Source organism: Falco peregrinus, chromosome 4, assembly GCF_023634155.1.
Source record: "Falco peregrinus isolate bFalPer1 chromosome 4, bFalPer1.pri, whole genome shotgun sequence".
Taxonomy (NCBI): domain Eukaryota; kingdom Metazoa; phylum Chordata; class Aves; order Falconiformes; family Falconidae; genus Falco; species Falco peregrinus.
Genome location: NC_073724.1, coordinates 67,144,985 through 67,172,769, shown reverse-complemented (window position 1 = coordinate 67,172,769; position 27,785 = coordinate 67,144,985). Strand labels below are relative to the sequence as shown.

The 27,785-nt window shown below is 38.1% G+C and overlaps 1 protein-coding gene across 1 annotated transcript in view; it reads left to right on the top strand.

Moving 5' to 3' along the window:
- GPC6 (glypican 6) overlaps positions 1-27,785 on the top strand; it is a 772,836-nt gene that overhangs the window by 556,949 nt on the left and 188,102 nt on the right. The window contains exon 4 of the mRNA XM_055802769.1: positions 1,212-1,377. Coding sequence (XP_055658744.1) covers positions 1,212-1,377 — 166 coding nt within the window. The remainder of the gene's footprint in view (positions 1-1,211; positions 1,378-27,785) is intronic.

Here is a 27,785-nt window from a genome sequence, read left to right as displayed (position 1 = left end):
TCTGGCCTGAAAATGCACGTTAGTAGTGCACATGATTTTAAAAGTCTGAGATGAAACAAGTAAATTTTAAATGAGAGGGTGAGGGAAATAATATTTGCCCAAGGAGTTTCACATGGTTGTCAAATGTGACCAATTTGTGCAGTTTAAGTTTAGACATGGAGAATTTAGTAGATGTCCTCCAGAAGATGATATATCCTGCCCTTCAAAAGGCTGGATAAAGAAATGACCCAAAAAGGGCATATTTCTCTCCATTTAACATGGAAGGCACATTGCTAGGTAGATACCCAGCATTTTGATGACTAAAAAAGATGAGGTAAGGGATCATTAGAAATATGCAAATGCAAAAAGCTTTCCCTAACCTCCATGCTCCCTCTCCAGGAAACCCATACCCTTCTAATGCAAACTGTAAGACATATCACTAAAAAGTTTTATCTACGCACTACTTCCTTCTGTCAGCCATGCCCAGTGTTAATGACTTTGACTGGAAATCCAAAACTAATTGGGTATCTTACCATTGACTCTGGTGGCAGTTTTAAGTTCAACATGTGCAGCCCTGTTGTGCCATGCTGTTATGTACATTTAAATGTGTTAGACTGTTGTCTATAATGCATTTTGTCACTCAAGATGTTGAAAGCATACAAAAAAACCCCTGTCTGATCTCTTTTTGAAATTGCCTGAAGACAGAAGGGTGTTTTTATCTGGAAGTGGAATTATAACCCTTTGTCATGGTGCAGTCCTGAGTAATTTTATAGAAAACATCAAGATTATCCTGGATTTACTGTGCTTTAATAAAGAGGAGAATCTGATCCAGAGACAGAGTGACGGACAGTTCTAGCTTCAGTAGGAAGAGTGTGGGGTCTCCTTAGGAGCCTCCATGTTAGGATCATCTCTTTGCTTTGCTTTCCAGTAGACTTTTTTTTTTTTTTTTTTTTTGGGAGGGGGGGCAGGCTGGGCAGGCAAGCACTGCCATCAGTAGGGGAGTGTTGATTTTTACATTCCTGAAAATGGCTGCTGGCTGTGGTAATTGAAGATAACTGGTAGGAATCGATTAGTCTCGTAGGAGCATGTTATTAAGGGTTGAGCTCTTTTCACAAATTGCCCCTTCTGCACTCTACTGCTTGAGAGGCATAATCTCAGCAATCCCGAAATTCACAGACCAGGAGATTGATTTCCTCCTTTTTCTTTTTCTTTCCCCCCCTTAAACTCTGCAGGTCAGTCCCACCCCAGGGTGCATCCGGGCCTTAATGAAGATGTTGTACTGCCCTTACTGCAGAGGACTTCCCACTGTGAAACCTTGCAACAACTATTGCCTCAATGTAATGAAGGGCTGCCTAGCAAATCAGGCTGATTTGGATACTGAGTGGAATCTGTTCATAGGTAAGAAGAGTTTAAATATTAGTGGAAGGAAATGGTGGTAACATCTGCAGAGTTTTGTGAGGTTAGAAGATGTTGTTGGTCAATATTTGCAATGAAGCAAGTGCAGATGCACCTCACTTTCTAATTGACCTTCCTGGCTTGCAGAAAGAAATGACTCTGCCCTGCCCCAAGCCAGTCACATTTTGTATTTCACATTTCCAAAGGAGTGGTGTGGTATTATGGCTTCTGAGCTGAATTATTACATGGTACGTGAATGCTGAGAAACCTTTGGTTGAAAATTTAATAACAAGCTTAACATGGCAGAAATAGTATGTATTACAACTGAAAACTAGGCTCTTGCAAGCTGAGAAGATAACATTGTATAACATCCAGTCAACATAAATCACAACAGCTGCTGTTCTTAATTCTGGTGGTATATAGGCAAAAAAACTTAAAAAGTTACGTACATGAGAAGTATTGATTAAAATAGCTTAATGTCTCCCTTTCAGTGTGCTGAATGGAAAGTACCAAACCTGCAATCAAATGTTAGAATGGACAGTTTTATTCACATAATTCTTCACTCAAGTAAACTAAGAAGAAACAGGAACAATATCTCCTTTAAAGAGCCATCCAGTTATCCTGTAAGGGATAACTGAAGGGAAAAAAAAACCCAAACAAACAAAAAACCACTTCCCAGAAGAGTAGCATTTAACAAGAGATGAGCTTCAAGTTGCTTTTGATGATACACAGGATAGGATAAGGAATTAGACCAGGATAATGATAATACAGAAAGAACAGAAAAAAAGCTAGTTACACCAGTCACTAATGAGCATCCTAGCTTAAACTGGATTTCAAGAAAATGAAAGCAGCTGGAAAATACAGGATAAAGCTCTTTATTGCAATGAAAGAAGGAAATTTTATTTTCTACTTTTGGAAAGACAAAGTAGGAACAAACTCATTTTGTTTAATTTCAAACCCCACTAACCAATGTGACTGAAAATTTGACTCTGACTCATTCATGGACTTCCACTTTACTCAGCACAGAGGTGGTGCAAGATGGGTAGGGAAAAGAAAACAGGATAAAAATGAATCAGAGTATGAGAAGTGAAAAACAGCATTGAGTGTGCTATAAAAATAGCGTAAGACAAAAATCTAAACAATAATAATAGACAAATGATGCAAATTAACATGCCTTCTCAGCCCCTTGTACTGGTTAGAGGAGCTGACATCGGAAGCAGCGCTGGATGGATGGATACCGCTGGGATTAGTGGTGTGAAGAGTCAGTTCATCATCAGAAAGCTAAGTAGGAGCTGATGGGAAAACAATGCTGACCTGTTAAAGGCATTGCATAAGCTGCTTTCCCTTTGTCATCAAAGAGTAAACAAAACCTGAACTGTCACTAATTCTGGTCAAGGGAAATAATGTAGGCTTTTAGAAAAAAAGAAAAGTATTTTAAATAAAATAACATGATTTTTATTAAGGCAAGCACCTGTTCAAATTGAAGGCTGAAAGGTAAGATTTCAGGTCTTAAGATCTCATTTTCTGGTGCTTAAGATTCAGTAAGAGTGCTGGGCAGGGTGAGGTGTGTGTTGGAAAGTGTGGAAATGCTTACAGATTCAGACTTTCAGAGTCTTTGATGCAAAGCCCTTGTCTTCATCAATATCTTTCGGATTTTGATTGTTCCTGCTCTCAGAAAAGAAAAACTAGATGAAAGCTTGTACATTATGTTAAAACATAGTGCTAAGTTATTAAAGACTATTTAATACACTTGTGCCTCTCTAAAGGAAAGCAGTCTGCTATGCAATTACCCCTTCAGGTCAGTGATGACAAGGCAATATAAAGTACAAATACATCAGGACATATTTCCTTTCTTCTACCTGTACAACTTCCCCTCTACAGCTTGATGGGGAAGGGAATAGAGAAGGAGAGACGGAGATTTTCCTGTGTTTAGAAAAGGTATTCTGTTTTATCCCATTTTTGAGGCCTCTGACAGGTTTGCTGAAGATGAGGGTCCTCAGTCCTTCCTTTATGAAAGATTGAAATGTGGCAAGTTGTCTCAGTCTCTGACAGGTGTCAGAGGCTTTCTAATAACACATGCAATTCCCTTAGTACTAAACACAACAAAACTTCTACTTAGTGAATTAAAACGAACAACAGTACTTTACAGCACCGCTGAGCTATGAAAGATTGGAAATTATGCATGAGCAGTTTTCATCCCTCCTCCGATACTAGGAACCATGCACTAGGAAAAAAAAATAATAATTTTGTGCACTAACAGTCTCTGCATAGGCAGGAATCCCAAATGTTAGTGCATATTCATGCAGAACAAGATAGTTTTGCTTAGCTCATAATCTGTGTATTGCAAGGTCATTTTGGCAAAAGTTGGTACTAGGAGAAAACTCTCAGATGTGTTTGTCAGTAACTAAGCAAATACTGTAGTCTGGACTGCATGTTCTGTATTGTTCTGGAGTTACTGTAATTGTCCAGTGACACCCAGTATCTACAAGTGAGGAGGAGCAGAGGAATGTAAACGGGTGTTCTGACAACAGGATGTGTTGCATGTTCCACCTAGTTTATAAATATAAAAGTCAGGACTGAAATCACATTTATATAGCACTAATAAATCTTGCATCTACTTTCAAAGCTAGGGAGAGTGGGACAGCTTCCCCTAAACATCTGGTGCTTTCCAAGATTTTATAGACTGTGAAAATTGGTAAGAGGTGAAACAGCTGCAGCAACATGACACATGGTTTATTATATTTTTCCTGTTTGTGTCACCTTAAGGTCTGTGTCCTCTCTGTGTAATGTTTTATTATAGGGTTTTTTAATTTTGTTGCCTTCATTATTGCACAATAGAAGGCAAATGTAGCATGTCTCATTCCAGCAGAATTCCTCTGAAACCCAGAATTTTGCCTGAGAAAGGAAGACAGTCTTTAATAACTATATTATATTTATGAAACTATAATGAATAAATGCTTTTCCCAGGTATCTATATAAAATATTGAATAGGTGTTTAAAAGTAAACCAGCCACACTGACTCTGAAAATGTGTATTTTGACAAAGCTTGCTTCTGATGCTTTGCCTGTTACCTCTCATAATCTCCTTTGCACCAATATCAAGTAAAGTAAGCAAACGCAGGATAAAAAGGATGAGTAGAGGAATTGTACTGCTGAGGAAGGAGATTGCCTCAGGGAAGGAGCTGACTGATTCTGTGGAATGGGGAAAATGGGATTTTCTCTGACTCATGGCCCAACAGATACAGCCAAAATTATGCTTCTCTCCATGGAGCTCTACCAATTAACAGCAATAAGGATCAGGGATCTCACTGTTCATTCTGTCACAGAAACACAGAAGAGACAGAGACAGTGATTCCCACTTACAAAGATTCAAACTCCATCTATCTTAGGGAATTACATTCAATTTTTTAGCAATACTGTTACTCCTCTTTCTCTAGCTACCCTGTATTTCAATACCTGTTTCTGTCCTGAGATCCTTTGACTTTCTCTAACATTAGCTTTCCCTAAAATTGATCATTTATTTCCTTTTAACTGCTCTTTCTCTCAAGCAGGGATGTCAGTTGAGCAATGAGCTCCCCTTAGTGGGCACCACACTTTCTCTTGGCACCCTCATTCAGCTTCAGAATCAACACCTGCAAAAAGATGATTTCCTGAAAGCAAGTGCACCTCATTCTGACCACAGCCTTATCCACAAGTTCAGGATGGCAGAGTGGCCATAACCAATATGGGTTTTGCAGGATTTCTTTCAAAATTAGCAGTGAGGTTAAGATAGCAAAAACGTAGATGATGCTAAATCTGAACATCAAGCAAGATTGTGAACCAAATATAATAGTTCTTCAATAATTCAGAACAACAGAGGAGTAAAAATCCAGGTAGTTGCTTTAATGACAGCAATGACTGTACCTGGGCTTTTATTGTGGACATCTACAATAAATCCTAAATGCTTTGTTACTGTGTTTAGCGACAAAGTGTACACTAGTGTAGTAATTGCGTAGTAGTGTAGTCCATGGATTGCAGCAAAGCAATCCATGGGGATGTGCCACTGCATGGCTATTTATACTAGCAGAAATTACAAGTAATGTAGTTGGGTTTTTTCCCTAGGAATTATTCAGCAGTAAATCAGACACACCTTGACCTTACTCCCATGTTTTAATAGGTGGGAGATTGCAGAAAACACTTCAGAAGTTGTGGAGTAACTGAGACGTGCAAATGGCACTGATTCTGGGGGCTCAGGGCCACATACCTGGCTGTGAAAAGGAGCCAAAGGGCTCCTGCACTAGCTCATGTCCACAGCCATCCTCCTGCTCAGGCTGGAAAGCAAGTCACTTTCCTAGAAGTGCATTCAGTACTTGACAAGCTCTGTAGTGTGGCAAGGCAGAGCAGCATGCGGTGTGTTTATACAATGGTATTCAAGGCCAGCAAAGCTGGCATCCAGGCTGAGACACCTCTTACTGCCACCGCCCCGCTAGACTTCAGCCACAGGAGAAAATCATATATGCAAGGTTTCAGCAAAAGTTTTCCCTTCCAGTCTTGAAGTTATTTTACTCACTGTCATTACAGCAGCTCTGCACTACTAATAAACTTTCCCGTTACTGTGCTTTAATAATCCCTTTTTTCATCCCATCAGTATGACTCAGACACTTACCTTAGGAGACCTCTTGATGCAGAGCATACCACGCAGTCTTATAGCAACTCAATCATTTTAAGCAAAACTCCCATCAAAACCTTAACTGCTTACTCCTAATGAAAGCTTTAGAGTAATGAAAATCTGCAATCACTTTTATTTACTGCTTACAAAAGCTTTCAGGACTCTGTGTTTTCTCTGTTCCGTGTGCAAGCATAAGGATAAACATTTTCCTTTTAATGCTTCAAGACACCATCTAGATTTTTCTTTTTTTAATGGCTTATTACAATAACAACTGTGTTCTTCAAGACTCACTTTGGTTCATGGAAAAATCAGTCTATAACTGTAACAGTAATCCTTTACAATTTTCTTGTTCCTGTACGTACAGCTACTGTAAATAAATACATCCATAGCTGTGTAGGCCACTATGTATTAGGTTCATGAAAATAGGGAACCTCTGAAGTGTATTGAGATGGCATTCAACATACATTGGGGGGTTTGCCCCTTCTTTCTCTGAAGCATACAGCATCTGTCACTTCTATTTATTCTTACACGGTACAGACTGAAGACTGACAATCTGTTTTAATTCTCAGTTGGCAAAAACTTGGTCCTGCTTGATCATGGTAAGTGAGCACTAAAACCAGAGATTTTAGCAGCTTCAGTTACGTGGCACTTCAATTTCTTCCCTCTGCCACACTCCTTTATCATTATATGAAAGTATGCTGTGATATTTACGTTAGCCTCTCATTAGGACTCTGGGAGAAAAAAAAAATATATTATTCCTCCATGGAGAGGCACTGCAGAAGGTTCCTGCCGTCCTGGGGTGCCACTACTCCAAACTCAGAGTTTCTGGTAGAAATTCATGAATTTTGGTTTGTTGAGTATAAAATAGGTACTTGAATGCAAACACAAATTTCATAATGTGCATCTTGTGCTGATATGAAAAATGATAGCATTCATAGTTAATGCAACCTAAAAATCAAAACCTGTATATAAAGCCTTATTTTCAGTTAGTGTGTTAGCAAACATTTGATTGTTTAGGCTAAAATCATCATTTCTTACTTTATTCCTGAATGAAATGCATTATGACACTTCTAGTGAAACCATCTTTGCCACCCACCAGAATGAGAATAGGAAACATTATCTTAACTTAATTCCTTTCATCTTTTCTACCCATTTCTTAAAGAAAACTTAGTGCCTCCAGACTTTGGAGAAGTAATATTTTCTTTAAGTCTCTTGTCTGTACAGACTATAGTAGCCATTATTACACACCAATGTCTATTCCCTTGGTTGAAATGCCAGGGTTTGGTGGATGGCTCTAAGGGTTGTGGAGCCCCATCCTGATTATATATGAAAAAATGGAATCTGTAGTTTAGAATTGGTTTTTTCCCACTTTCACTGTTTCCCAAAAGCAAGGGAAAATCAGTAGAGCATTCTGTTGTGTGATACAACTGCAAATTCAGTTGCTCAAAAGTTGGCAACAAGATTTACAGGTGTCAATCTAATGTTGTTTATGAAAAAAACCTTTAGCATGCCTCAGGCCCACTAGTCTCCACAATGCACAGGTAGTCTACGCAAAGGAATCTGCAGTGCTAGTAAAAAAAACAGACTTAACATCATAAAACTATTAAGTCAGTTCAGGATAAAAATATGTAGTTGCACAAATGAAAAGTGATCTCAACTTGATAATAGTGAAATAAAAGATTACAGTATTATAATTTTAAACTTCTCTGATAAGCTGTTGCTTCCATTATCCCATATTTTCCCCTTGTTTTCCAGAAATTATAGAATCACTCCCTACAATTTAAATATGATAGTCAGAGTATTAGGAGCACCCCTGAAATAAAGGGAACATCACCATTCGGTGAGGTGAATAACGTGTAGAAGAGGGGAACTGTATTTGTTCTTTCCCTACTGATTCTCTTCCCTCAGAAGTATAAAGGATACACTACCTGGGCATGTAATTCTTCAGATGGTAATGAATTCAGCCCGAGAGAAGCTCTCTGAAGTTGTGGGACTACCAGCAGCATGCAAATAACACCAGCACCTGCCTGCTGCTTAAACTCTACTTACACTGCTAAACCTCTGTGCCTCCCCTTGGGGCGATACAGTTTCTTGCAGGCAGTTCACAGCATCCATTGCCCTGTAAATTTGCTTTAGAATGTGTCATGAAGAAGGAGGTTCCCTTCTGTGGGACTATGGGGATCTTCTGCTCCAGTTACTGGCTCAAAAGACCTGGGACTCACCTGGCCTGATCTTGCTGTGTTCCTGACACCGTGGGCAGCTCATTACTAGAAGGATGCACCCTGGAAGGATGCTAATGGCTTCACTCAGAGTGATTCTTGAAAACTGCAGCTCCTAAAGAGGAGCTGTGGGGTTTTGAAGATTCAGATGCTTAGCGGAGTGATGGCAGCAAACTTCTTGGGCTTCTAAGCTTTGACACGACTTGTGGAAATGAAGTATGGTGATTAACTATGCCATTTTTGTTAAGGATAGAAAGATATTAGTGCATGTGAAACACACCCCCCACCATCATGTCACATGACAGTTACAAATACAGGGTCGAATTCAGCAATTCTAGAATTTTCTGCCTTTGTGCTCTGTACAGAATACTCTTCAATTGTATGATTTCTGCATTTGCAGGAAAAAGCTTCTAAAAATTTGAACTGGTATGAGAGCCACACACTTAGCATTTTCACCAGGCACAACAGAGCCCTAAGCTGACTGCAGTATTTAGATGCTAAAGCATCTTTTGAAAATAACAAGGCTGATCAGCATTGTCAAAAAAAGCTTAAAAGATTTTGTAATGAAACCACTGGACCCACATGATGACTTTTTAGTTCCATTTCCATTCCTCACCACCAAGTCCTTCACATCATTTTCCATCAAAGCGAAATGACTGGCTAGCACACGTGAGCGCAGTTTGGAAGTTGCATAGAACAGCAAATTCCTCTGTGTGTACGTCCAGGAGAAGAGCTGGGGAAGCCATTTTACACTGCCTTTCAAAATGCCATGAATGATCATAGGGATGTTACATGAAACATCTCTAGAAACAGGAGAATATGTTATTTATTGTTTGAATACTGTGTGAATCAAGAGTTATTTCGTACTTCTCCAAGTCCATAGCTATGCTCTCTCAAGGGACTTCTCACTTCCAGGAGTGCAGTAAACAATACTGCTCTTTCTGTCCTAGGTTACCAGGTATATTAACACCTCAAAATAGTTTTCAGCGGAGGAGTTGATCTCTCAATTATTTATGCTTATGTAGGGCTGCATCTGTTTACCTGTAGGGGCATCCCTCAAGCATTTCACTGTGCTGACCTCCCTGTTTCACAGGCAAAGCACCAGCTGGAAAACATTGTGCCTCCTACCTGGTCTGGTTTCGCTTCTGGTTTGGGGTGCTTGGGGCACCCAGTCTCTCTGGCATATGAAATAAGGCTGTGAATGGAGCACACGCCCAGAATCCAGAACTCGGCCGTGCTCTTACAGTTCAGTTATCTGAAAGAGCTACTTCGATGCAGTTGTTTTTCCAAGGAGTACAAATCCAAATGAAGAACGTGTGACTTTTTTCATTTTTCTCAAGCAGAAATAAAAATAAGTCTGCTTTAAGCTTGGTAAACCCCTAATGTGCATTATTTTGAACAATGCAAAGAGACTTCTTTCAAATGTTGTGAGCAGGATGGGTTAAATATCAGTGTAATTGGTTTGAGCTTGCTACTTTGGCTGTACTTAATTGCTGTATTACACTAGGAAGCGTGAAAATTGTGTCACATCTATAAACATATCTTCAGTTACATCATCATTTGGCTTGGTCAGTATTGATAAACTTCAGATGATCTGAATGTTATGTTTTGCAGACATTTTTATTTTTAAGGGAAAACATAATGATACAATAATTTGAATCTTGCCCAGAGGAATACTGAAGGTTATATTTCAACTTTTGTCTCTTTGTTCATTTTTCTGCATTTTATTTCTGCTTTTATCCAGATGTACTTAAGAAAATATATCTGAGAGAAGTGTTTTGTTGCGCTGTGGCATCATTTCATACTTTTAAAATATTTTGTCTTAGAATCCTTATCTATTTTAGAAAGCTGCATAAATAAGAATTTGTTTTCATACACTAAAAATAGAGCTTGAAACTATGCAATATTTTAAATTATCTGTTTTTTTCTGGTAGGTTGATTTACTATTTCAGATTCTCTAAACTTCATATTAGAAACAAATGTTAAATGATTTTCTCCATTATTCAGGTAAATGTAGTGGAGAGATGCATGTAACAGAGCAAATTTGCTCTAGAACAAGACACTTCCATACCTTACAACTATCAAAACACTTGGTTATACCTGGAAATACTTTGCTGAAGTTATTATACAATATCAATAAAAGGTGATAGGTGCAAATCCCTTACTGCAATTCTGTCAAAGCAAAATTGACATTGATTTGCTTTGTATTATAATTTTGAGCCATTGCCTGATGAAGGCTAATGTGCTTATGATAATGCCTTTGGTAGTATATTAACTTAATCATGTCCTATGACCATAAAAGAAAGTCTGATGATGATACAAAGCTGGGAGCAGTGGCTGACACACCAGAAGGCTGCGCTGCCATTCAGTGAGACCTGGACAGGCCAGAGAGCTGGGCAAAGGGGAACCTAATGTTCAACATGGGCAAAAGTGTAAGGTCCTGCACCTGGGGAGGAGCAACCCCATGCACCATACAGGTTGGGGCTGACCTGCTGGATGGCAGCTCTATGGAGAAGGACCTGGGAGTTCAGGTGGACAGCACGTTGCCCATGAGCCAGCAGTGTGCCCTGGTGGCATCTGGAGTGCTGTGTCCCTTTCTGGCCCCCCTGTTCAAGAGAGATGGGGACCTAATGGAGAGGGTCCAGTGGAAGGCTACAAAGATGATGAGGGGACTGGAGCATCTCCCTTATGAGGAAAGGCTGAGAGAGCTGGGCCTGTTTAGCCTGGAGAAGACTGAGAGGGGATCTTACCAATGTCTACAAATACCTTAAGGGCAAGTGTCAGGAGGATGGTGCCAGGCTCTTTTCAGTGGTGCCCAGCACCAGGGCAAGGGGAAATGGGCACAAACTGCAGGAAATTCCACCTGAACACAAGGAAGAACTTTATCCTGAGGGTGGCAGAGCACTGGAACCGGCTGCCCAGGGAGGCTGTGGAGTCTCCTTCTCTGGAGACATTCAAAACCCACCTGGACACAACTCTGTGCAACCTGCTCTAGGTGACCCTGCTTTAGCAGGGGCTGGACTAGATGATCTCTCGAGGGCCCTTCTGACCCTGACAATTCTGTGATTCTGTGATTCTGCAAAACCACACATATTTCTTTTTGAAATACAGAAACAAAGCAGTGTTGGAAAACAGCCTTAATTTCTCTTCACAAATAAATTCTAATGCTCTACATGAATAATACACCAAAAAAAGAGATTTTTGGGTTGTAAATAATCTGCCAGATTCCGTTAATGAGACATTTGGGGATTTCATAGTATGATTTCCTTATGCTTTTTTAGTCCTTGTATTTCAGAGCAAGTTTCAATTTGATGTTTCCTGAAGAATAAAAACTCAGTAAAAGAAATCAAATGTGTAGACAAACTCAGTATAAATTGCTAAATTTTCTTTACTTTTTAACTGCTTATGCAGGTCTTTTTTGAGCCATACATATCAACAAAATCTCCAAACCTTATTAGTAATATGGCAAAATCTATTCAAATGTATAATTTTGTATATATATTGATTAAGTACATATGTTCCTTAATGTAAAAAAAAATGTTCTTTTTTTTTTCCTAATGAAGCCACATAGAAATACAAGGGCACACATTACACTCAGTCAGGGTTCTCATTTAAGAGACACTTTTTAAGGATAAGCTGATAGAAAAGGGTAAGTGTGGTTGACTGAGCTATAAATTCCTCATGATTTGGGAAAGAGGCTATGATAAAGATCCCTACACAACACTCTGTATCAGTGCTAGATTTATTGGAGAAAAAACTTAAAATCATTAGAGAGATCAGAATTTTAGTGAAACAAAAGATTCAGGAAATAATTATTTCTTTCTGGTAAGGTTCCTAGGGACTCCCTTCTTGCAATATGTCAACTTTCCATTTCTTATTCTAAAGAATTTTTTTCAGATGCAAGAACTATTGGGAAAATCATAGATATTTTTTTCTCCTTTCTCTCTGCCTTACTAACAGAAAGTCATACCATTTCTATACTCATGAGAACTAGTTTGCCCCAGAGTGCTATGACAGAGCTGGTAAGGCCAAAATTCATTGAGCATTTTTGTAACAGTGTAATCTGAACATGTTCTGATGCATTTGGGAGATTCTGATGTGTTTAGAAGGTAATGTGAAGTAATATGAAAAACTCAGGTCTGCTGTTTCTTATTTCTCTATGTTACTCAGTGTCACATGCCCTGTAATATAACATTCAACATCCTTTAATGTCATTTATATTGCAAGTTAACCTATGGGAGTTTAAACTCCCATAACATGTATTTTTCACTTAGCCACCAGAATCATATGCTGAACTTTCCATGTCAGTAGGAACTCACAGGCATAATATCACACTTCAATTTGCAGGACCAGTAAAAAGCCTTTCTATCTGTCTTGTTAACTCTTAAAATACAGGTAACTATGTAGGAGAAAATAGCAGCTTTAAAAATAAAGAATGCAATTTTTGGTTCCACTGGATATTTGTTGCTGACCTCGAAAGAGAATCAAATTTTTCAACCAAGCTTTGCGTTCCAGTGTAATGTTGTGAAATGAGATGAAGGTCAGTCTTCACTTTCAGTGTGCAGGTTACAACAGCATCTTTCACTTAGCCCAAATGTAGGATGAGATGAAAAACATCACTAAACTGAATGATGTACTGTAGTAAATGGGCAGTGCCAAAAAGGCAAGAAGTCGTTCTGAGCATGAGCCAATAAAACATAGAGCACTCACAAGTTGCTAACTTGAATTTCAAAGATGAAATGATACAGAAACTCTTCCAGTAGATTTCACTCTTCTAATAAAACATGTAGGATCATACCCACTGGCATTTAGTTACACTTCAGCATCCTTATTTTAATACATTGGTTAAAGGAAGCTGATAGGATGTAGACTGTGTCTACAATAGGAACATAAGAGTGACAGTTCTGGCATGCATAGCTACAGTTTGTGATTCGTGTCTCATTTATACACTCAAAATAAGGGGTTTATGTACTTCTTATGACAAACTAAAAATGAATCCAGTAATATTTTGTTAGTTGAAACTGCTGACATCCACAGTGCTGGAAACATACTCTAAATCAGGTTCTCCTTTTTGTACTGCAATTGTTCTTTGATTAGCTTTTCATACCAATTAGAAAATGAAATGGTTGTGTTTCCTTTCTAGTTTATCCTGGGAGATTTTCTGTCAGGAGCACCTTTCTGTGGGAGGCATGAGAGGTAGATGCTCCAAGCTATGCTGATGGGTAAAAACACCTTTTAGTGATACAGAAATCTTCTATTCCAGATATTAATGACTGACGTTCTCATTTTAGCACATTGACTGCACTCAGATAAATCACTTCTAAATTATTAGACAGCTTTGAGTCCTTTCATAATATTTAGTTTGACTGACTACTCCATATATGATTAATACATTCTTACAATATCTCTGAATCTTTTATTGATATAAGTGCATATTATATTCATATGTTCAAATGCAGGTGCCAGAAAAATACATATAGAACCTACTTGTTTGACTGATGTGTGTTTTGAAGAGTTTATACATAAATTAATATATAAAAAAATACACAGAAGCAGAACTATGGTAATAATATGTTAGCACCTTTTTAACAAGCCTCTGACATTTCATTTGTGATCAAACTTCTTTATAAACGTTTCATAAAAGTATAATAAATTACTCAGACTGAAATCAGAAGGGACAGCATGGCAGAACTTTAGCTGATACAAATAGTTTACTAATGGAAATATGGCAGTGATCAATACATGAAGATCTAATTCCACTGATATTGAATGTCTCTCTAAAAAAATAATTTCAAAAGGAAATTACTTTGTTAAATGATTTGTTACTGATAGATGAAAGAAGCAAGTCTTTCTTTTTCTTTCTGTGGAAGCACCTCAAGGTCCCTGGCCCCCATTCAGTTCAGGAAGAGAACAGCTGCTTGATTCTAAAATTTGTCTCCCCTTACAAAAAGGAATTTGATAGTTTGAGTGTCTAGTTATTTAGGCCATGAAGTCAAAAGCAGAGCTGCTGCGTAAGTCTGATGGGTAGAGTACGGGTAGCCTTGTATAATGTTTCAAGTTGGATTCAGGTTTGCTTGAAATCTGGCAATATTAAACCCAAATGTAATCCGATAGAGTTTGCATTAGGATACTTCTGTTTCAACATGCCTTGTTGCTATCATCCGAGCAGAACAGGTTACAAAACACAACCTCTAGACAGCTACTCTTTACAGGGAAAGAAACAATCAAGTAAACTTTACTTGCACTTTTTGAAGAATAAATGGTCTCAGAGGGAAACAACAGGCTAAAAATAGCTTTTTCCAAAGTACGACACTGTATTTTCACTTAATCTTCATTTTATACTCATCATTTTCTATTCATTTTATGCGCAGATGGTGATATAGGTCCAAATTGTGTAGCTTTGTGACTTTATAGTACTCTTTAAATGACAAGAATGCAGTCCTTCTCAGCTGATGCCAGTATACTTAGTTTCATTGTTGTTGTTTGTGGGGGGTTTCCCAGTTCTTCTCACCTCTTAATTTTTGATGTTCCATATAAATATGCAAAGTATGTTGGGCACAGGAGTCTTGTACTACTGCTTAATCAGTGCTGTAGGAAATGTGTTTCTACTCACCATAATTCTTCACTTATTTTTCTAAAAGCTTTCTATTTTGTTGCAGCTTTCACCTCTGTGCACTTCTGAAGCAAATGTTTAAACTGAAGAATATTGCATTTGCTATGGATGGAAATAATAAGCAGTTACAAGGAAAGATAATCTTATTTTATTTTTAACTTGGACACAAAATCTATGTGTTATCAGAAGTCTTCTTTGTTGAAATTTTTGAATGCTTGTCCATAAACCTACACAAAGTTTGAGAGATCCGGGAATACCATACAAAGTAAATAGTTCTGCCTAAAATCAGTCCTCATTTGTCTCATGTGATGTTATAGTGCTCCAGCTCAGTTTATTTGCAGATGTTGCCGTAATATCTTTTTCTTGGAAAATCTGCCTTTCAATATATCCTACACATATGTGCTAAGCTCTTGTAAAAGAGTTGAAAGGCACTCAGATCACTGATTTACTGTGTTTCAGTTTTGAGGGGAGGAAGGTAGATTTTCCGAATTTTTTCTTTCCAGTTCAGAGGAGACTGAAGACTCAGAGTAAACTGCAAGACCTTCAGGCATAAAAGTATTATTCCAAGCATTGAAAATCCCTAATGTGAACATGAAAAAAGTAATTCACTTTTCCTGTAGACCAAATTGCTTTTCAGTACTTGTAAAAATATATTCTTTAAAATAAGAAATAAAAATGGTATTGAATTAGTAGTTACTGGATTTGCACTCTCTGCTTTTCATTACATTTTACTGAAATTCTATTGAAATTAATCGAATAAATAGCTATTATATTGCCATAGAATTCCTTGCAGAAGAGTTAGAATTCAAGGCAGATGGGTTAGTTATGAAATAGCATCATTTTCAATGGAAACTGAGTAGCTATTGAATTTCCTTCATTTCTGAATTCCATAGCTATTCATCTGTAAAGAGCTTTGGTTATCTATCAGATTCCTTTAATTTAAACAGATACAGATAAGATAGAAAATTCCTTTTGATTGATTTCTATTTGATTAGTGGATATTTTGGTGAAGCATATAGAACAAGCTCACCAAATCCAAACTATTGTAGATGACCTCATTAGAGAGCAAAATTGGAGAAGCTAGGTAATGTATGTGAAAGGCAAGACAAAAAGTGTACAGTTTTACTATTCCACATTATATACACAGATGCATTTTATTTATTGTTCTTATTTAGCAAATGAAAGGCTATTGGAGCTGAGTCAGTTCCCAGGAGTATGTTACAAGACTTTTTAATAAACAACATTTAAGAATTTAAAATAATCTTACATTAAAAAAGCTGTATTTAAACAGAGGCAACAAGCTGCTACTTGAAGAATAGCAGCTGTTCTTCATTTATTTTGGGGAAATGGAGTAAATGCCTTCATAGGCTTCAGAGAAGTGCCAAGAATATGAATAGGCACCATCCCAACCAAAACATCTTTTTACAATACTACTATTTGAAATAAATAATGATTCAACACTCTTCAAATGTATGTGTCACCTTTCTGTGAATTAAAGAAACACAGAGATATAAAAAGCAGGCCTTTGGGAATCACAGCTTTTTCTTTACTTGACCATAGGCCAGCAGAACAACAGGTTTCATCCCGTTTTCCTAATATGAAGAGGCTTTCATAGGGTCATGTGGATGATCAGTAACCCAGATGGAGCACCTGGATTAACACAAACTATTTTTTAATTATTGCAGTAAATTGTAGGGTGAATTGCTGTCATTTGGGCACCTAGGAGCACCGTGATGACCGACACATCCCACTGTTTGAACAATTAACCTTAAGTATCATCATTAAATGAAAGTTTGTTTGCCTAGTGGGAGCAGGACCTTTTTTTATCAACTCATGTCTATTCCCACAAGAGATTGCTGGGGTAGGGGGGATTGTATGGGTTGTAAATTCAGATCACATCAAAACAACATTGTTAACTAAATGAGCAGTAAAACATAGATATGAATATGATGCTGTGCCATGTGCTTTTGCTGCAGTTAAGGTGCAACCTGAGCTTTGTTTAGTTTAGGTACTAATATCTGGTTTACATACCAATTACAATATAAAATGGAAGCACAGAATTGGGCCTAGGCTTGCTGTCTCTTTCCCTGCGCTCCCAACTGAGTCTTGTAACCTCTGTTGAGCTTGGTGATGGCTCAGCCACACCTACTGGTACCTGTGAAGCTACAGTGGATATTCTCAAATAGAATACCATCCTTCCTCTTGCTACAGAAACTGAAGGAATGGGTTAATTGCCTTTTTTAAGGAAAGAAATGCACAGGCAAGAAGAGATGTTGAATAACAGTCTTAATCTCTTTGATTTCCAATATGTACAATTCCTGCAGGTATAAACCTGAAAAGAGATTAATTATCACAGTTTAGGGCTTATGTACTCATAAACTACTACTAAGGCATCTCAAAATTCCCAGAATGATTCAGATTCTGTCTTTACATCACTGACTTTCAATCTGAAAAGGCTTATTCAATTCCCAGTTTTTAAGGCCATAATTTTTAGATTTCAATGTACATTCAGATAAGTTATCATGACTATCTGAAATTTCACATAAACGTGCAGAATTGTGCCTTTAGGAAGCTCTAACCTAAGACAGCTGAAATTATTTGTTTCTCTGCAGAGACTCACTGTGTACATAATATATGTAGCAATGATTCGTAAGAGCACAGGAAGCAAACAATACAGATCTCATGGGCTCTGAGCAGCTGCTGACCAATGTAGACTGCATCCAGGCATCAGAGTAGATGTGCATTTTACGTGCTTTTTATGCAGAATTCTGAATGTTGCCTAAAGGTGCAGCTTCATTATTAGCTGACCTAAGTGGATCTAAGCTGATGCTGCTTCAGAAAAGAGCAATGCCAAAGTAACACATCCTTGTGCTTTCCTGTGTTCCAGTTGCAGCACTGGGGAGCAGAGAGCTGACCTCTATGAAAACCACTTTTTCTTTCTTTTCTTTTCCTTTTTTTCCAATGAGTGTGTTTAGCTAAGTTTGTTCTCTGATTTGGCGGTCCCTGTGACCCAGTGAGTTCTGGCACTGTGACAAGGGAGGAGACATGTGGTGAGCTAGGAGACCTTAATAAACAATGAAGCAGCATCCTAAAATGCTCTGTGTTCTAATTTCTTTGCATTAGTTATCCTAGTTTATAACCAAAAAAAAAACCACCCTAGATTTTTAGTTTAAAACTTTTAAACCCTTTTTCCTCAAACAGCAAAGGGTACAGCCAGATCCTCCTCAGGGATTCATGAGGATGAGATGTGCTCATAGCCCAGTCACCTTTTGGCATTCAGAGTTAACACAACACATGAAAACTAACAACTGATCTCCCTCCTCTTCCTTAGAGGAGACAAGGACAGCCTGGAAGCCTCCTCCTGTGGGTCCTCCTGTGTGAAGGAACAAGGATCTGCCACTGCCGTTACTACTCTGTCCTATGGGAGGGGGGATTGGGGCCAGTGCCATGTTTTCTGCAAGGCCTGGTCTGGCACAGAATGGGAAGCTGTGACAGAAAACACTTGTAGTCCTATGAAGGCAGCATCTGGGCAAGCTACATTTGGGAATCGCTGTCTGGCCCTGATTTCACATCTGGCATCTGTCCTGCTTAACCAGTTAAGGCAGTCCTCACACGGTGGCCAGCTGTGCGTTTGTACCACTGCATCATCAGCGGTCCCCTGGTCTTGTGATCCTCCACACAGACAAACAGTACTGCTGACACAGAGCAGGAATGGGCAGCACAGTGCCAATGAGCCAGTGGGAGAGGAGTGGGGAGAGAAAAAGAGCTCCCTAGGCCAGTGATGTCAGTAGAAATACCAGCCAGGTGGTGATTTAAGAGATTAGTTTGATGTTACAGAGAGATGAAGCTATGGGCGACTGCCATGAACAGGTCAGTCACATTTCTGTCCTCACCATGTGTTTCTACTGTGTATTTTTCCAGCAGCAGTGGAGTGCTCAGCCTGTGGAGAGCTGACTGCAACCAGAATCAGCAGGAAGATAACCCAGCCACAAAACTGAGATAGGCTCTCTGCTGTCTCAGCTTACCTTTATTAACTCATACACCACAATGTCACCTTATGGCAGAAGGAATTAGTTCAGGACAAGAGGTGGAATGCTGATTTCATCTTCATCAGTAGATGTTTAGGTGCGCTTGATAATAACATCCCTCAAGTGAAGCATTCTGACAAGGCTGAGCCATTCTAAGAGCTGGAAGCTACCCAAAGCAGAGAACCCATTCCCAGCCACGTGCTCGTTCTCCTTCCCTTCTGACCATCTTTTCAAGCTTTCACCAGACTAACCTGGTAGAAAAAAGAGCCGTGAGGGGGAAAATTGCCTGAAATTCTCAGCCAGATCAGTGAGCAGCATCAACTCAAGGAGTAGCCATCTCAGGTAGAAATGCAAATCAAAACTTTACATGAGATGGCTGAGGTCACCATTGTTGAAAAGGTGTCTCGTCACTTATTTCTTCTCCATCCCTGTGACCTCATATATTTACACTAATTCCCTTGCACTCACTTTGACGCTGACAAGATATTTTTTGTGAACAGGACCATAGCCCAGGCAAGAAATAATCTCTCCAGCCAATCTTTTCCTTTTTTTTTTTTTTTTTTAAACTGGTTTAGTTCTCTGGGTGAATACTAAATTGTCATGACTTGTTGTCCCATTGGATCATCATCCAATGCGTGCAACAGCCACTGCAAAATAAGCTGTAGGTGCTTATAGCCAGGTGCACAGATGAGGTGTGGGATGAGTGGGATCTCCCTCCATTCTTTTAAGGCTGTTAAAAGCTCTTAGCTGTCGCTCTGCCTTAAGGATCTGCTTTCAGTTCTTTGTTTGAGTTATATGCCACACAGTGCTGAAAAAACATGCATCTCCTTAAAGAAAATAAACTGTCAATTATTTTATATGCCTGCCATATACGCCAGTTTATTATTCTAGGGTTTTGTTACATAACTCCTAGTTCACAAGTTCCTTTTAAAAAGGAGAAAATAGTTATGTATAACTTTCTACTTTTGTGTTTGTGCCATTTGTACTGTTTCATGCTCTAATATGAAGAAATTATTTTACTGGGTTTTATTTTTAATATTTTAATTTTCAAGTAATCTTATAAAAGAAATCTCACAGTACCATAGTGATGGATGCAATTGTGATGTATACTGTATTCTCCTATATGCAATGGGCCAAAATGTTTTAGAGTCTTGAATCTGTTTATGAACTGGAAATAATAAAGAAATAGGTGAGAAAAAGAGCAATTAAAATAGTGGGAAATGATTAAAAAAAATTATTACGTGATTTATAATCACATAACAGCACACTCCTGCTAAGCAGCAATACATAGAAAAGCTGACAGAAATGGAAAAATCTCTGTTTAAGAAGGGTCCTGCATAAATAATAGTAGCAAAATGGAAGAACAACAAAGATAATGGTATTAGACAGAAGGAGTTATGAAATATGAAGCACTGGCAAAGTCTGGGTGGTACCTTGCAGTAAATGTGTCAGAGTATTACGAGAGGTCAGCTTTAATATGGATTCTGAAATTAATGTCATATTTAATATATTTGTGTTTCATTGTATCCATAAGAAAATAGCAAAGTAATTGTGAATACAGGCCAACAGTACAGAAACCCCTGGGAAATACTCCTCCAGCCAATTGTGTTGGCAATCCTCTTTTTTCCTTGTGTTTTTGAGGTGTTTTAGTGAGGAAATTCAAACTGCAATAGCAGGTTTGGGTAATCAGCACCAAGAGTAAAACTGAGGGAAGGCATTGCTAAAGAAGCTGAAGATGAAAACTATGATTAAATTCACACAAAAAGTTATAATTTAAGACAAAGAAGTCTTCTCCGTCTTCTGGATTATGACTATTTCAGGTAATGAAATGTTATTTCCTCGTAGGTGTGCTTTAAATAACTGGGTTGCTGTTTGTATAGATACCAGGGAGAGCTAGAACCCAATGAGAAGAGTTTGTGCACATGAGGAAATATCACTTTTGATGAAATTTATCCAAGAAGGGTAAAATACAATTTCTTGACAAAGTACACAGTGCACACTCCTGAGTCATTAAAATAACTCTTTCTTCAGAGATCATTAAGCAGAAAATGGGGATTTCCCATGTTCTGTAGGAATGACGGAGACTACATTGCTATCATACTTTTTTTCTGTATTAGCATATTTTTATTTACATAATAAAGCCATGGTTTCAGCCTGATTTTTAATAGGAATTTTTTTAACATTTCAAGTTTTCATTGAGCTATACATTGTCTTTAAAATATTTTTGTATTGCTGATATGTTGCTACAGCCTTTTAAATCACAGTAATATCGTATTATGTTAATTACAGAAAGCTTCCCAAATAGATATTTTAGTTAAGAGTGTTCTGTGTTATCTTCTAAATAAACATGAGGTTTTCTGTTACCAGAATGTTCAACAGTAGCACAGTTCTGAGATAAGAGTGAGCACATGAGGAGGACTGTAATTACAGCAATTATGGAAAAGTAATTTACTGGTTGTATAAACTGAACAGCTTTGAAAGAGAGTGGATCAACCATAAAAAGAAGTTCAATATTGAAAATAAATATTTTGGGATCTGTGAAATGGTTGTTATATGGATAAGCAAACTATAAATGTTTTGCTTAAAGCACATGTATTTTCATTTTGGAAGCCCTTATAAATGTAAGTTTGTGTTTTTATAAAAAGACTTAAAGATGTCAGAATTATAGAGAGATATGCAGATCCGTCATTTCCATCTGGTATATACCCAGGGCTTACTAAAGAAACAAATAAATACAGCTGAATTTACATGTCTTTGTGGAAAAGGAGGAAAAACTAAGCCTTTACATTTTGAAATAGGTAAAACAATCATTTATTTAAAAGGAAATTAATAGGTTAATGCCAAAGCATACAATAAAAAACAGTTATCGAGACAGGAATTTGATCCAAATGCTTCTCCCAAAATGCAGATGCAGCCTTACACTACATTTCCATGGCTCAGAAGCCAAAACTACATGTAAATAGTTATGTTCTCACCCAAGAATGTTCAACCTTAAGTTTTCAAAGCTTGGTCAATAGAACAGCTGGGCTTTGTCAGCTGCTTCTGAAGACTCCACGAAAAGGGATTAAAGAAAGCAAGTCCATGTATCCCGTATGAAAATTCTAAAGAGGTTTGCATCTTCGCCACATGCAGCACACAAATTTTAAAGAACATATAAATAGCAGAATGAAAACAATGTTCTAGCTAAGATTTTTATCAAATCAGGCCCATTTTTGCAGTGGCAAAAGCTAGGTCCATGCTGCGGGTAGCTGTGCTCTGCAGCACATGCCAGCATCCTGCCCTCCTGACCAAAGGGCACTGTATATCTCTGCCTCTGTCCTTCCTATGAAAGGCAAAATTTAGGGAGGAGAGCTTTATACCTCAATTTCATCCCAGATGCAGATGGGACATAGTCTGGATGCACCCCGAGGGGCTGAGGGACAAGCCAGTATTTCATGTTTAAACAAAGTTCAAATGGTTTACTTGCAGTGAGAATGGCAGCATTTAAATCTTGCTTACCTGTCAAGCCACAGCAGCTCAAAATCTAATGTAATTGATTGGATAATGATAATAATCTTTCTTCGATCTGATGTCTCAAAATGAATGGTCTGATTATTAGTTGCCTATTACCTGCACATTGCGATTTTGCATTCACATTTGTCTCTGACTAATAGCATCCATTACACATACTGGCCATATTCCGCAGTCAAAGTAAACCACATGGCAACTGTCTGTTCCACTGCTTTGTAGTAAGTCACAGCATTTAATTGCGTTATCACAATACCAAGCCATTGCAAGCAAGTTAGAAGGAAATAACAAGGCCTGAATAACTACTTACAGTCATTCAAGCTTTGAGGGCTGTTACATAAGAAACTGTCACTTGGGCTTTGCAGGAAGAAAATTAAGATTTCTGCCTATGACTTAAATGCTATTGAAAACTAAAGGGCCGGGCCAAAACCATTATAGAAAATAAACTACTTTAAAAACAACCCTGCTGCTGTAAATGCTTCTTTTTATATGAAGCATTTGACATAAATGGGCTGCAGTTACTCTTGACTGTATGAAGGAAGGTACCCTGAAACATTTTAAAAAGCTCTTGTATTCCACCTTTAAGGCTTTGTTGCGTTAACTCCACAGCAAATGGCTTATAAGAAAATCTTACTTACATGAATGACAAAGCTGAAGAGGTCTGGATGCTAGGGAAATACATTACTTTGTCAGTGGGAAAGAACACAGGTACCAGTGGGGGCTCATAAAATGAAGAAACAGTATGCAAAGGGCTGAAAAAACATAACCCTTGGTCTTTTATTTTGTAGCTTGTCCAGAATTTTTCAATCTTGTTTATAATGCATGCTTTTAAAATCAGTGAAGCTGAGCAAAAGGGAAAAAAGTAAAAAGTATACCTATTTATACCTTACTAACAATTCATCTGATAAAAAAACATCTGATTTCTTAATTGCATCTTTCTGTAGTCAGAAGAACTGAGTTGATGTGGAAGCACCAGGGCTCTGCAGAAATCTAGCAGATACTTGTGTACAGTGCTGCAAGATCCTACTTAATGAAACATGCAATATAATGTTGCTGGCTTTAAGTATCTAAATTAAATTTTATATTGGGGAAGGTATAAATGAGGGTTTAAAATATATAAGATGGCTCAAATCATTTATGATTGTTCCAGAATAGAAATTCTTGCATTGACTTTAATGTATATTTGCCTTCTTTAGATCATTTGCTTTAAAGTAACTTCATTTAAATAAAAACTACTCTCTTACAATAGCAGTCTTCTAATTAAACAAAATGTAACCCAAATAAAAATATGCACCAGAAAGATAAGCACAACTCTATATTAGAAATGATCTTATGCTTTCAAAAAAACACGAAAGCCTAAACAAATCTCCTTTCATATCCCAAGATTTTATTATTCTTTTCAGAATACCCTCCCCAAGTACTATGAAAAAACCACTGAACTTTTTCCACGTCTAGGGCTCAACAGAACAAAGGTATCCATAATAAAATAGAGCTTGAATGTGAGGAATTTGAGGAACGTTAAAATTTGAGGAAACCTCCATTTGAGGAACCTTAAAAACAATCTTGGTTTTGGAAGCCTAATGTTGACCATGGATTTTACTAGCAGATTTATGTGATGAAAGCAAATAAAAAGGATTGCTATGTGTTGCTTTTGAAAACTATGTTCTTGCATAAAATCCTGATTATTTTAAGTCAGCTGAAAGATAAGACACAGGTTCTTGCAGTGGAGAATTAGAAAATGTACTATTTCAATTTTCTATTTCTTCTCTGAGCAGGAAACTCATTCTGTAAAACCTTATAAAAAGGACTATTAAATGAAAAATAATTTTCATGTTTAATTTGTTGTAAAAACTGCAAAGAGCGAGTAATATGCCTTTGCATCATTTTAAATTCAACGTTATCAAAAACATTTTTTTTTCTTAACAGTGCAGAAAAGTACCAAAAATTGCAGAAAGTTGTTGCAGAGTTAGTTTGGGGTGAGTAAACAAGCATTGATTCGTAGGATAAATTGTAAGGAATGGTAGTCGTCAGGATATTAGGAGGCATATATGAAGGGGAAAAATTCTGATGAAGTTTAGAAAGTTATGAAGTTGATGAGATGGAGAAATTCAGAATGCTGTGGTAAATACTAGTGGGTATAGATGAGGACACTGAATGCTGGTGTAAAGTGAGAGGAATACGGTCTGGTTTGTATCATGGGAGAAAAACAACAGAAGCTGAAAGCAAGCATTTTAGCTTAGTGTTGAATAGCCTGTCACCATGCTGAACAAATCTTTAAAAGAGTAGCTGTGATTCTGAAGGTCACAGTTCGTCTGGGATAAAGGAACTCACTGCTTTGTTTGGAATTAACTCTGCTTATTTCCATCTTTTGTAGGCAGGACAGGTTACTTCTTTTTCTCCCAGACAGAATTTTTTAAGAGCAAAAAGTCTGCTACTTTCTTTTCACATAGAAAAGACTACCAAATGAGCTTCCCTTCTCTCTGTGACACAGACGAGCAATAATACATCAACCACGAAGCCTGGTGGGGTGTCTTTCTACCTTTGTGTATCTCTATTGTCTTGGGCTGCCATATAGCCCTGAGAGACTCAACTAGGCAAAGCAGAGCAAGTTCATAAAGAGCAGCCTTGCCTTCAGCTTGAAACACCTTCAAAGGTGGGATCACCATTTGGTGACAGTGATAATCTTTGCGTAATCTTTGTGCATCTTAGATGAGCAATGCTCATGTCCCTTTGGTACATGGGTAAAGAAGAGAGAAGGTGAGCTAAGTGATCCAGGTTTATGTCTATGCTGCGGGAGGGTGGATACACCCATGTCCCACAGCCAGGGGTCTCCAAGCAGCCTGGGGGCAGGTCAGAGCACATGGCTGAGGGTGAGGAGGGGACAGTGCTGTGAGCCCAGGTTGTGTCCCACCACGGTATTAGCGACTAAGTCACACACCTGAAGATGGAAAGCATTTCCAGCTCAACAATATAGACATAGCCAAAGTGAACATACAGGGTAAGACAAGAAAATGTCAAAATGCAGGTGAAATCAAGGCTTATACAGAAAGTGTGGGTGACCTAAGAAATACAAAGTCCATCTAAGTACCGAAAACAGGAGCAGAATAAGTAGTATGAGGAGGATGACACCCAGGTGATGCAGTAAAGAGGCAAATTAGAGGGAGAATAGTATTTCTAAACTATTTAGACAGTAAATATATTGGGGAAAAGATTGTGCCCTCTAATGGATTTGTGAATTATCTTCCCTGTCATCGAATTATCTGCTTGTGGAATAAAATTGTTACAAAAAATGAATAATTACATCAGCATTTACAAGGTGATTAAAACACTCCAGTGGACTATCAACAACCAAACACATGCCTTTCTTTCCGAAGAGTCAAGGTAGCAAATTTCAATACAGGTAACTAACCCACAGTGGGAGAAAAGAGATTTCTTATCCATTACAGAATTGGTCAAGTTCATAAGAGTCACAAGCAGTTTTCTCAAGGGCTTATATCTCTCTAATGGAATTTTACTGAAGATTGATTACACTACCTTAATAATTAGGTCTTAATAAGTGGTTTACCTTTGATAAATAGTATTGTTAGAAACTACCGTACTCTTGTTGTAAGCTAATAAGGTTGAAGTGTCAAGTTTTAGAATGCATTTTAATCGTGGTGTTATATAGTAATTAAAGGTAATTAATAATCCAGAAATAATCACGAACAAAAAATTCCAATTCCTTTTCCTTCTTTAAGAAGTTCTATACAGAGCATAGATCAGGTATTCACGTAACAGAAAAGTTCATAAAAGCGAAAAGGTAGTTTCCCTCGTTTTGAATCGGCATGGGGGGAAAAAAACGAACAGCAGGACCAGAAGCTGTGACCAAGGGCTCAACACAGAAAGCTCTCTGGACAAGCAGGGTCTGCCGTGAGATCCAGAGGGAGCAGGGCCATGGGCTGAACTGGCATACTCACACATCTCAGGGCTGTGGCGCCATGAATTACCTCCATATCTATGGTGCAGCTGAGCTGCTGATTCCTGGGATGGATGAAACCCTACTCCCAATGTGCAGACTGTTGGAGATTCTCAGAGATTATCTTCCTAAGATGATACATCTGCCTTTACAGGAAGGGCTGTTGACCATCTGTTCTGCCCAGCATCGGTCACATAAGATCACTGCAAAATCCAATAGACAGACACTGCTCAGTGCTCTGGGATCACCCCCATATTTACTGAGTGTGATTTTTAGGGGATATGTAAACTCTTTCACCAAAACTATCCCATTTGTCCCAAAGACAGCCCTGAAGACACTCCCACAGCACATAATGTGGAGAGGAGGCGAATTTGAAATTTGTCCTGGTCTTGGGTTTTCTTCTGTACACCTCCATAGGTACAGACAGAGGGGCATTGCTGCAACAGTGCAGCTTTACCAAAAATCCAAATGGGGGTTGGATTTGGGGAGAGGGGGTAAAATTGGAAGCCTGGAACTGGGTTCTTAGGAGTGCATCTATTTCTTAATCAGCTCTGCACCTCATTGCCTACTAGTGACAATGCTCCCACTTGAAGTGCATAATCTAGGTATTGAATATTTTTGTACAGACAGAAGAAAATATTCATCATCCCATAGCAGTGCAAAATAATAATCCCCTCCTCACAGGAACACCAAGATTCTTGTGCAGATTGTAAAGCAGGTGGTCACCTTTTGCAGTAATATGATTTGTCTTAAATATTAAGCAAGTGAAAAAAGAATTCATCACATGTTAATTAAATATGTTAATTCCCCTCAATGTCCCAAAGGGATTGATCATGACTCTTAAGTGGGCAAATTTCATTTACTTTATTTAAAAGCAGATGCAGTATAATCAATGTTAAATTTCCTGATTAACCATAAAATTCCTGTTTGAATAAGTGATCCCTGGCATTTTAATAGGTTTTGAAATAACTATAGTGTGTATGCAGGTTTTATTAATACCATAGGACTAGAAGCATCGTATGACATGGATAGATTTGGTTCCTGGTTTGTATAAATGTTAATATCCTGTGTAGATGACCTTGCACCTCCTCTCACATATTTTAGCTCAAGGCAGCAAGTGAAATTTAAAGCCTAACTACAAATAACAGTGTGGCAGAAAAAGTAGTTTTGATTTGTGAGGAATCAAAGTGGAATTTTCGCTCATTAAGAATATGGATAAATAATTACACACCTTAAAAGCTAAACTGTGCAACAAAGATAAGGTAGTGAACATAAAAAGAAGTCAACAGCATTATAGTTTCACTAAATATGTGCGCTAATATGTGTATAGTGTAACCAAGGCAAAGAGTTCCTTAACTCTTTGGGATTTATGGGCAACCGAGGCAACTCACTTTGCAGGTGGAGGGTCACATAAAAGTAGTTTCAATAACAACATTTTATTG